The 12591-nt window shown below is 41.9% G+C and overlaps 1 protein-coding gene across 1 annotated transcript in view; it reads right to left on the bottom strand.

Moving 5' to 3' along the window:
* LOC108497629 (transmembrane protein 132C-like) overlaps positions 1–12591 on the bottom strand; it is a 134398-nt gene that overhangs the window by 15867 nt on the left and 105940 nt on the right. Inside the window, exon 4 of the mRNA XM_017815380.1 lies at positions 12164–12307. Within this exon, the coding sequence (XP_017670869.1) occupies positions 12164–12307 (144 nt within the window). The remainder of the gene's footprint in view (positions 1–12163; positions 12308–12591) is intronic.

The raw sequence follows: 12591 nt of genomic DNA on the forward strand, positions 1-12591 counted from the left end.
TCCTTTGAGCAGAAGATTTTGGGAGGACTGTCAGTAAGATTTAATTGAACTCTGCTTGGAGCAGTAGCCACTGCTGTCCTGGAACTGGTTCCATCTCATTCTTTTCTGTGGAGTTCAATCCAAAGAGAAAACAAGTGAACTTTCTGTGTCGTACAACTTGCCTATCTGTGCAAATTGTAAACCACGTGCACGTGCTGATAAAAGATTTTTAACAACATACTTGGCTTCAGACTGATCAGATCTGGTCTGGATGTATGATTTTATATTGTCTAAAACTCAGTGTTGTCAGTAACTGAACAAATCTAACTGTCAGGGAAAAACTACAGTAACAATAGTAGCAAAACTGCAATTCCTAAATGGTTCTGGGCTGAGATCCAATCTCCATCTGTATTTGTAAAGCTGCTCTGCGCCTTCATGGGTATGCAACAAACAAATGGCTAAACAAATACATATACAGCATCCTAAGGAGGTGGCTGCTGCAGCCACCACACAGCCTTTACAATTGCTACAGGTTAATATTTATTACTGGACATGCACCAGCAATAGTGGGCAGGTCTTTAGGAGCTGCTTTGGGAAAAACATTAGTCTTTTCACCAAGAACAAGCATTGCTAATGTCCTTACACATGCTCTTCCTTCTGTCCCTGTACTTCTGATAAAGCAGCACACGAGGGAAGGAGGAGCAAAGCTTATAGTGTAGTGTGTTACTGTACTACTGTACACTTTTAAACTGTTTTCAGGAATCCATTCTGGAAGCAACATCGACTGCTTCTGACAGAGAGAGGCAACACTTTCCAACTAGTGCTACAGAGGGGGTGAAAGGGAGAAAAAATCTCAGCATCTAATTCACAAGGGGTGTGTGCTCTCCATGGACTAAGGATACTCACTCTCATGAAACATTCAAGTGAAACTATTCCACAGCTTCTGTAAGCAACACACCCAGCTACGCTTTGCAGAAAAAAATGAGAGCAAGTGGGTTTGCTTCCCTTGCCCTTGTCTCACACAGCATCTCTTAAAAAATAAACACACAGGATTTCTCAGCCTTGGAGAACAAATCCAGATGTACTGATTCTGCTACAATTTACCACATCAGCAAGCCCCAGGTAAGGTCTGGTTTGCTAAGCAGATGCCCCTCACAAAAAAAAGGGGTAAGGGGTGTGTGGTGCCACAACAGACCCCCTTCAGCTCAGATTAACTCAGATGGAAATAACATCACAACCAAGTTGGTTCTGGAGTTGTTCAATGTAGACTTATGGGGTTAAACAAGATAGAAACACAGTATTGGTATGAACAACCTAAAACAACGAAGCATGGAATCATGGAGGAAGGATAGAACGGAGACTTCAAAAAAATGGATCACATTAGAACTCAAAATCTTCTTAATTAAAAATGTACATTTGTTTAAAATGTTGACAGACAAAAGTATCTTTCTGCTTTCCTCCAGGCTTTTACCAGTGCTACTGGAAGGTCAAGGACCAGCTCTCATGTCTGGGTCCTGCCCACTCTAGTCCAAGAGAGTTTCTAATAGAAGCTGGTGACTCAGGGAACAGTGATCTTTGTCTCATCTGCTGTAGCATTTATACTTTTACTATGAAAACATCGTCCCTCTGAAAGTGCTTTTTATCTTTGGCATCAGAAGAAGTGAGCGATGATGAAGGGAAAGCCTGCTTAGCCACCACCTTTAAGTGATTGGGTTTTTTTCTTTTCTGTGTAGCAGATCAGCAAGAAGTTTTGCATTTTAAAGAGCCCTCTGATGCTATTTCAGCAGTTTCTTTCATTATTAAGCTGCATTCAGCTACTTTTGCCCTTTTTTCTATTTTTCTAACTTCTTTCTCCAGATTAAAATAAAGGAGCAGACAGCAAAAAACAGGGCTAAGCACAATTCCCCAGAGGTTTCTTCTTTGTCTTTCTTTTTTTCTGGCATCATATTTTTGTGCCCCCTTGTAACAAAGGCCATTGCCTTTCCAGATGACTTGGATAGATTCTCTCTGCAACAAATCACATTTTATTGAGCTGACAGAGAAAACTACTGCCTGGAAATCAAGAGAGAGTCACTCCTGAATCCCTACCTACGGCACTTGGTGACTTTATGATCCGGGGAGTGGATGTACCTCTGCACCTGGTAATCAACAGGTTGGCTGAAGTGAATACTAAGGATATTCTGTTACCAGCCAAATGCAGAACCTCTGGATTTTCCTTTACTTATTTCAGATTAAGGTCTTGATCCCACCACGACCTCTGTATTGCAGAACTGCAAGAAGGGAGCAAGAGCTGCTTGAGGTCACCACAAAGGATGTGACAATGCACTGCAGCCATAAAGGGGCTATTGGCACTTCTACAGAATATTGGGTTTGCTGGGTTAAATTCCACTACAGATTCCTGAGAAATCTTCCTTCAATTACTGGTGGAGGCAGATAGTTTTAAAAAAGACAAATGTCATGTCAAATATAAGCCAAGGCTGTCTTTCAAAAGATGGTGAACTCGAAACACTGTCTGTTCTGGTTCGTATCTGTTGCACACAGGAGTGGAAAGAACAACAACTGTAAGACCTAAAAATAAATGAGTGGTGCTGCCTCTGAGAGTCTGGTCTGTTCTAAGCTTGTTTATTCTCCCAGTGGTTTTGACCCCTGCAGATATCAGCCCAGTCTCTGAAGGACAGTTCAGAAGGACAAAACGGGAAGTTTTTAATGCAGCAACCCTGTCAAGTTTATGGACACTGAAAAATGGCGAGGCATCAGTCCATTTTCTAGGTAGAAGTCTGTGTGATTTTAATACTGAACAGAATGAGGAGATATGATAATGGTACCTGTCGTGCTTGTATTCATCAGGTTCAGAATCTTGCATTTTGGTGTGTAAACCCATTTACCCATTTCTGTTATACTAATGTAAATGTTGCTAAAATATTCAAAGGTTACATAAATGTTTAAATATTTATGAATTCTGTGAGCAAAGAGATTTTTCCAGTGTCTCTTAAGGAAATCTCAATTTCAGTGTATTTCAGCACAGCACCACCACTCTGACATACCAGAAAGGTAATTGAAGCTCATGGAGGTCAAGCTTTGTGAAGAGTCACTCATTCCATTAGGGAATACAGAGGACCAGGATGATTTATCCACCATACATACATACATACATACATATTATTACATAATATATAGGAAATATCAGACAGTGATAATCATTCCACAGGTTTTTTGAACAATTCTTTAGAATTTTATATTATTCATGTCCTTGCTATAGAATTCATTCCAAGATTTCCTTTTAACAACATCCTCTGTAGAAAGGGAATTATCCTCTATTAAATTGTACAGGTTTTGAAAGAGAGACTCCGTGTAGCTCTCCAGCCTTGATTCCAATTAAACACTACAGTCTTACACACAAAGGAAATCCTATGCTACATGAACATTAGGCAACTGCTTCATAAGAAGGATTTCAATGCCTGGCTGCATAATCCTGGATAATCAGTAACCTACTGGAAAATTGAAGCTGTCTCAAGGCCCATACTATTCATTTTTTCATAATAAACTGTTTAAGTCTGATAAGAGTTAAAGCTTCAGACCTGAGCTCTTCCATGATATTTACAGCTTTGTGACACTGTTAGAGCAGCCTTTAAAATGGAAACCTCCATTACAGGAGTTGCTAATTGTTGGTGTGACTTGACTTTGCCAGAGCCACCCCCCACTCCCGCTGATGCAGCTGAAACTGTGCTCAGTGACTTGGAAAGCGAAGCCAAAAGCTCCCTCCCAGGGCAAGCACAAAGGTAAATACAGCCCTGCAGACTTAACTCTGATAACACTGTCATCTTAATAAATTAAAGGCTTGATTTTTTTTCACATTACGTGCAAGAATAACCCTGAGAGTTGTTTTTACCTGCAACCCAACGAAAGAATGGATCTGTTCCTTGCAATAGTTGAGGAATAATGATTCCCATTCTGGATACAGGGAGCAGGGCAGGTATACCTTTATTAACTGATTTAAGCCTCATGCTGCCTCTCTTAGCATTAACTGTGCCCAGTTTTCAGTGGATAACAAGGCTTGTGTGTTGGTGTTTCTTTGTGCTTGTAAACAGCTGCCACATCCCAAATGTGGGTTCAAACCCTGTGATCAGTCCTCAGGCAACATTCCCAGCAATCCACACTAATAACACAGGGATTGAGCCCTGAGTGCTGAAGAAGAGAACTCTGTAAAATCAGGGCCATAGTTTGAAAGCAATTTGGGCCCTCTCTGCTGAGAAGGGTCTGCATTTTCGGTATCAGCAGCCAGATAAGCAAAACTAAGCAGAAACCCCCCAAAGCTAGAGAGCATTTCTTAGGGAAAAGGCTGTACATTATCTAATCTCATTACAAAGATTTCACTGGCAGCTTTGCAGAGCAGAAGCAGTACATTGAACTCACTGAATATCATTCACTAAGACAGAACTGAGAGAGTAAAAGGGGCACAAAATGCCAGCTGAGACTGGAGGGCATCTATTTGCTCCCAAATGACCAGCTTTTGAAGCTGAACTGTAGCTGCACTGAGCCACAGGAGCTCTCTGCAGCTCCCATTATCACAGAAACCAAAATCTGTCTTGTTTTGTGCACTCTCGAGTCCAGAAATTTCTGAAAATGGGGCCGAACACAGAGTTTGGCTCCTGCTCACTGGGGATATTCCAGCCCAAACACACAGCACGGCCCCAAATATCTTGCTTGGCAAAGCAGGATCCCAGGGTGAAACGACTGTTTAATTCCATCTACACAGTCTGGGCAGCAGTTGCACATTTGAGAACATCACGGTGCTTGTCATTTCCTAACTTGCTATGTATCTACAATATACAAATTCACAATGTGTAAATCACAACCAGTGGCAGAAAAGGAAAGTAGAAGCAAACCAGAGTTTCTTCTGACTGCATCACTCAGAAGGGTCTGGAGCAAACTGCTTATCTTCCCATCACATCTACAGCTGTCACAAGACTAATGTTATTTCTCCCATTTACTTTCCTGGTTTTGCTCTTGCAGCTTTGAAGTTGATTTTGAAGCACTTTCTGTGGAACCCGAGGCACTATTATTGCTACTCTGCTTGGATTTTTCATTTGGGATGTATTGGTTTTCCACACTGACATCCCTAATGCAGCTGGTGAGCTGGGTGAAGGCAGGAGATAACAGGGAGAGAAGTCTGCAAGGATATGGTTTAAAAGTTCCTTCAGCTGCCCTTGTAATTTTTGCCTACTATGAGATGGCAAGGTATTTACAACTTTTATTGCTGAATTTAAGTATCTCAGACCATGGCAATTTTGAGTTTCAGTTTCCACAGGGGCTGGCTGCTGGGGGAGTGGTGGTGTACATTAATGATACAACACTGTGCAAGCTCCACATAGTGCTGCCCTATATGCTCTATTTGCATCTGACAGGTGTGTGGTGAAGCTTCATTTTTATAACGCTCCCCTGAAGTTTTTCTGCTCTACTGATGTGTATTGATCCCAGTAAATCACAGGACTATGAAAAGTATGCAGGAGGGCAAGGAGGTGGACTTTCTATTTGCTATTCTGCTCAGAATATAGCAACAGATTTGCCAGAAGAAAAACCTACAGAGTTGCGGGGTTTCAGAGCAGCAAAACAATGGCATTTCCACGCTGTGACTTTCTTCCCTGTTTCAAAAGCTTTTCAGTTTCACACAAACGATTATGTGTTCACAGAGGATCAGAAGAGGAAACTGAGGAGCCATCAGTGAAACTGCTGGGCTTGGACTCACAGAGATGCAGCTGCTGCTTGGGAGGGTTTTCAGGCTGTGTCAGGGTGTGGTGAGTGGGATCTGTGTTTGCGGTTCATCGGTTACCGAACACAAAACTTCTGGAAGCTGACTTGTGGTGGCCCCTGGGGGGTATCTGCACCGTGCAGGGATGTGGCAGAGATGCCATGCTTGCTCTGAGCCTGCTGGTGTGTCCCTACAGCCCCGTGACAGACCCTTGCTCAGGACCACAAGCAGTGCAGCTGTGTCATCCCTCAGTGCTGTGTCACACAGGCTGAGCTTTCAGATCCTGGTTCTGGAGATAACCAAGGGAAGACTGGCAAGCCTGAGAATGAACACACAGGTGCCTTATGAGGAACAGTCCAACTTCTACATTCCTTCCAGAAGGTTATACAACTGCTTTATTTTTTGAAGTGAGAGTGCTGCTACAGCTGTGGCTGTGTGGGCTGAAGTACCTGAAGGAGACATCAGCCCTGCCCACTGCAGTGGAGGAGGACTGGCAGCTGCTGCTGTTTAGATTGACCCCTCCATACTCACTGAATCTTGCAGGACTGCCATAAAACCACAGAAGAGAGCATTAAGTTGAAGTAACTGCACACAGTATGGCCTGTCTGTTATTAGAACACACTGGATGCCTGGAAACCCCATCTAGTGTGACTTTTCATTTCTCCCTTTGTTTTCAGGGTTGAGTTAGGAATGAGACCTGTTTTAATGAGAAGTTTATCCACCTACTCGTTACTCAGCATGCTCAGCTCTACAGCAGTTGCACCTAGCCAGCAAACTCCAAACAGGGTTTTATTTGACCTAAGTAAAATATAAGCAACAAATCAATTGCATTATATTCACTGTAGGAGCTTTTTAATGGAAGTTAGTGTTCTTCCTCGATCAAAATAGCTGATAGGAACCAAAAGCTCCTTCTGGCCAGCTGCTTGTCTTTATTTCCTCCTATAACCTGCCCTGAAAACATAATGTGAAGCCCTAAATCCTCTGAGTCTTGAAGTCTTTGCAATAAAGCCCCATATGAAGAACAGACGTGTCTGTTGAGGTGCAGAGCAGCAGTGCAGGTTTGAAAAGGCTCACCCTGCCCTGTGCAGCAGGGGCTGAAAGGTGTGAGGGAAATGCAACGTGCCTGTGAGGTGCCAGGGTTTCTACTGGAACAAAACCTCCTGAAACTTCCCCTTGAAATCACCCTCTGCCTCACACTTCATCACAACCCACCACAGCATTATCTGCTTCCAGATGCTGCCGGTAAGAAAGCGCAGGGAACAAACCCTGGATCCCATGGGAAGCTTTGTTTTGAGCAGACTCAGCTTTCCTTTGACAGCCACTTACGAGATTCCTCATTTTAATATTTTGGCAATATCTGTTATAATGTTTCACTGAACCAAGCACAATTATCTCCGAGCTATGCTTGGGACCAGAAGCTCTGAGCCCCTACGAGATCAGTTCTGTAACGCTCGGGATGTAACACTTTAATTTCAATAAGAAAAGCACCAAATCTTGATTTAGCCCTGTGGAGAGCAACACACCAGATATTTAGGCCCTCCTTTGCTGGAAAGCAAGGAAGAGCAGTGAAATTCCTTTGTAGTTAAATAAACAACTGAAGAGGTTGAAGCGTAGTTATTTGTGTAAGACTGCCTATATTAAAACAATAGCAAAGCATCATCTAAATAATAAAGTGCTGATGACTTTTCCTTAGTAAACAGGTTATTGTGATACAGTTCCAGATACACAATTTGAAAAATAAATTACTGCAATTAGTCACAACTATTTATTTATCTCTTACAAATATGTCCATCTGTCAGCTTCCTTACTGGCCAACTGAGACATTCCTGCATCATGCACTACACAGCATCCAGGCTGACCTTTAATCTGAGTGGATTCACAAGTGGACAGCAGACATTTCAACATGAGTCCGTGTCTACTTAGTGATAATTAATTTCATTTCATAAACTCTGCACTACAAATGCCAAAATATCTAAAAGCATTTATGAATCCTAAATGACTATTTCATACATGTCTGTTCCCTGATGTCAGCAATATTCATAGTAAAGTTATTCATGTGTGTAAATTATGACTGGATTGGGATTTCAAACAAGATCTGTAACCTTGACAGGTGTCTATTATTGCCCCCAGTATTGCTGTGAAAGTGTTGATACCAGCAGCAGTTCCAGGTTTTTCCAGCTATTAAGCCAGAGTTCAACCATAACACCCTCCAGTCAGATTTTCAGCCCCCAACAGTTCACTGGTGCTTTGATCTGGGATTTTGTTTCAAGTAACAGCACTAAGAGAGGAACAGCTGTGACACTCTGTCCTGGATTTTAGCTCCCAACAGAAATTCCTAACATTTTTGCAGTGGCCTTTACCTGCTGTTAATGTCATCCTCTAGTCATGATTCCCAATGGAACCAAGAGCTCACTGTTCATTAACTACTGAGGGAAATCTTGAAGGTAAATCCATGTTTTTGTTTCCAGTGACATCCTCAGCAGGATGCATACGTGGACTAATATAACCTGAATCCATGTTTTGGTCTGAATACACCTCAAACCTAATAATGCCATTTAAAAATAAACAGAACTAATAAATAAGGTCTTCAGAGTACAGTTCAAGGCTACTACACTGAGACAGGTATCCAACTCTTAATTTACCAATTATAAATACCAGCACTACAATAACAACACAATATGATGTACAACATCTCCTCATGGAGCAACAGGGTAAAAACTTGTTCAAGAATGATGAAATACAAACCCAAAATGTTCACATCAGCTTCTGGAACACATGGAGCACTGAGGATTTTTGAATCCAAGCTGTTTTAATGGCAAACCCCAAATTTAAGTTCAGAAACATTATCAAGGCTGTTCAAACTGGAGACTGTGGTGCTCTCCACAGCATGAAACCACCTCTGCTCTTTGCAGCCAGGTGACCTGGGAACACGGAGCAGTGTTTGATCCCGAGCAAACGGCACAACAGCACCAGCAAAACCAGCCACATTCCACTAGAATGTCCAGAAGATGAAAAGAAGCCTGTGCATGCAACTGCAATTACTATTAATGGATCCAGATATATGGATTCTATTGGTAAATTCCAGCTCGGTGAAGTAAAATTTGGCTGTTGCTTCATTTTTAGTGCCGTAATAAATTTTGTGTCCACTTTTAAAAGGCTGGACCACTGTGCGAAGGCCTGGAGCATTCAAAGGCATTTAAAGTTCACGAAATCAGCAGTAAATTTGGAAGTAAGGACTTGAAACTATGAGACAATAAAAAAAAGTAAAAGGAGTAGTAGTCAGCACATTCAGACAGGACACAAACTGCACTGAGCTGCCTCCAGACCATGATTATCACTGGGGAAACTATTACCTGTTTGTAGATAGAACTTAGGTTTAGATTTCTACTGGGTTCTGTTCCTGAGAACAATGTAATTGCAGTCCAGCTGAAGACACTTTAAAAATTAATATAAATAAGCTTTTATCTGATGGCCAATTGCTGGGCACAAACATTACCTTTAAGCTCCCTACAAGAACCATGCAAATATTAAAGGCCAAGTGTTAATAGGCACTGATCATCTTCAGCTTCTGGTTTAACTCTCTTAGGTTTGCCTGAATCCAAAGTTACCAGAAATTCCACACAATTAAAAGCAAACAAAAATATCTGATCATGATAATATGTCTAACTATGAAATAGCTCTCAATAGCTCTCATCAATAACTCCTTTTATTTCTATTTTTTTAATGAGTTTGTGGTTTACATTAATCTACAGGCTTTTATGCCTGTAAATGTGTTTGGGGTCTGCTCTGACATGGAAGCTCAGGAACATGAACTGTAAACACATGCACACAGTGCTTGTGAAGATACCATGGGCTTTGCCCAACAGATATAATTTATGATGACTGGATTTTATTTTATTTTTAAGCAGAAAGGTTATTCCCAACAAGGTCTCTACACCGGTGTTTCACAGAGGAGGAAGATGATCTTTCTAAAGAATTTAACATAAAAGCCTGATGGGGAATTTCAAAATGAATTAAGGATGAAAGGCCTCTGTGCTCATTTGAAGCTTTCTGAGTGCTTTTTAAAAACTGAACCAATTGAACACGTCAATTTGCCTTGAACCCCAAACCACTGCCTCGTGTAAAGAAATTTCCTGGAAGAAACAGGAGTGTTCTAGATGAAAAAAAAAAAAAAAAAAGCAAAAAAAGCACCTTTCTTCCTTTCTGATGAGAGGAGAAAACCTTTTGTTCAAAGCATTTAATTGAGCTCTGTTTTTTAACTAGCTGTATGTTTTATAGCAGTTAACACTCATGTCACAGCCACGCTCCTCTAGAGAGCCTGCATATATTTCTAAAAGCACAGAAGACAGTTTCTCCAGTCATCTGAGCAATTTCAAAACATTTCTGAAGAGAAAGAAATTACACCTGAAAAATGTCTCCAGTCGATTCCAATAAAAGCCCTGTGTTAGCCTCCAGTTATTTGTTTCACTTCAACTCCAGAGTACCCAGACAGGGAGGCTTCTGGAAGCCACTTCAAAATGTTCCAATCCTGCAAACAGGCTCCATTTTAAGAAAGCCTTTTAGTGGAGATAAATAATTTCTGTAGAAAATAAGAGAAGAGCACAGCAGGGGCCCAAGTGCTAATCAAAGGACACAGTGCTTCAGGAAAACACCCTTTCCAAACAAATCGTTGGAGAACTGTAACAGTCCAGGCTGTACTGCAATAACTGCAAGCACATGCTCTTTTTTTTTTTTTTTTGGTAAGATTTGGGAATTTCATTCCTTCTTTGATCGATGTGCTCCAAAGCTGAAAACCCAGAAGTCATTTTTCCAAAAGGATTTTTATTTGAAAAATAACAGTGCTGTCATTTTTCTATGCATCATCTGGGGATGTATTACTAATCACATTTATATATATATTTCCCTGAGTCTTCCTCTGAGTGGAAGAATTTAACACTGCTCATTTTCACCGTTGGAAAAGAAGAAACCCTCATGGGGCTGGAATTATTTGGTGAAACTTTGTTAGTTGTTTAACCAAGATGGAAGCACAACAGGCTTTTTCTGGGTTTTGCTTTTTTTGTGGGGTTTTTTTGTGTTTTTTTGTTTGTTTGTTTTGTTTGTGGTTTTGGGGGTTTTTTTGTGTGTGTGTGTGTTTTTTTAATTTGTGAATGCTATCTTGCATTTTTTCTTACTCAGGAATGTGCTTTCCATCAAGGTCACAATCAGGATGATCCCTACACCGAATTTCAGTTTTTACTTTGATTTGCAGTTACGTGACTACCTTAGGAAAAATGTCAACAGGAATTCTTAGAGATTAAAATCTCTGTAAAGCATCTGACATAGGGGAGCACCTCAAGCTCCAGCAAAAACATTTGTTTGGCTCTGAAGGATCCACTGAAAGCAGAAAGCTTTCTGTAAAAGTCTTCTATAATGGCTTCCTTAGCTCCAAGTACGACTATTTTCCCCACCTATATGGTTACTGGCTTCCATATAAATCTTACAGTAGTCCAGCCAGCTGTTGGATCCTGCAGGTTCAGGGGAGTTTTGCTGCTTTCCCCGAGCCCAAGGGCTGCCCTGACTGGGACAGGTCATGCTGTGGCACCACTGTTTGTACACGGCACAGCCACGGGAGCTGGGAGAAGACTAAAGACCCCTCAAGTGCATCATCACAAAGCCTAAAATCACATCATGGAATAAAACCACCATTCTAAAGAACTTGCAGACCAAGGCTAAAATGCCCCCCTGCTCAAAAACCACGCCCCAGGGAAGTCCTGCTTGGAAAAGCGCCCCGGGATTCAGGCAGAGCACTGCCTTTGCACCGACTCCCTGCACAACTGGGAATTCCCTGCAGGACTGCGACTGCAGCAGGAATAGCTGTGCTGCCTCTGGATGAAACCACCTCCCTGGTGTTTGGGACTGTGTGACATGCAGCTGCCCCCACTGAGCTGATGGCCTGGCCACGTGAGTGCTTCCCCAGCCCTGGTGTGCAGGACCACGTTGTTAATTCACAACAGCTCCCAGCAGAATGGGAAGTCAACCAGGATGACTTTGCACTGCGGTTGCTGGGGAAGGCTCATCCAATCCCTTCCACCGAGGCAGCTGTGGAGGTGATAATCACAGCTGGAAAGGTGATGGGAAACACCTGGACAGGCAGGACGAACAGCAGAGCTGTTTGTGCAGAGAATGTAATCCGTGCACAGAGGACTCGAGGTGAAATTACCAAGACATTTGAAAATCAGGACACAAATGGAAATTAAACACTGAAATTCTACTGAAACTCAGTGCCCTGGCTGTACTGTTGCACCTCACTCTTCTTAAAAATCCCTCTCCTTATGCTTTTGAAACAGCAGTACAGTTAATTTGCAGGGGCTGAATTAATAGCTGTTCCCAGGCTATTTCTCGTTTGTGTATAACACGATAGGAAACTTCAGGAGCAGATCCACGGCAGGAACTTACTTTAATGACGTCTTCTCCAGAGGATTTGCACTCCACTGACTCAGAGATGTCTGTCACAGCACTGTTCTCCTCAATGGACACCACTTTGATGGGCACTGCCACTGTTTTCCCCGTGAGAATCGCTGTGTTCAGAATCTCCGTGTCCTGTACACAAAACAACAGTGCTGGTCAGGTTAGTTCTCAGTGGCTCAGGATCTAATTTCAGGTTAGTTCTCAGTGGCTCAGGATTTAATTTCAGCTTCAAATAGGTGCAAATTGGTAAAAGGTAGTAAAACCCCAGTTATATTTTATCTGCTAAATAAACACAGTCAGTGCTGAAGACTGATAAATAACAAACAGCATGACTGCAGATAAATTCAGTCCAGGCAGGTACATCACAGGTATCTTTTACTTTGGGGCTTTTCCTAATATTTACCTTCCAAAACATG

This window comes from Lepidothrix coronata, unplaced genomic scaffold, assembly GCF_001604755.1.
Source record: "Lepidothrix coronata isolate B3197 unplaced genomic scaffold, Lepidothrix_coronata-1.0 Scaffold51, whole genome shotgun sequence".
Taxonomy (NCBI): Eukaryota; Metazoa; Chordata; class Aves; order Passeriformes; family Pipridae; genus Lepidothrix; species Lepidothrix coronata.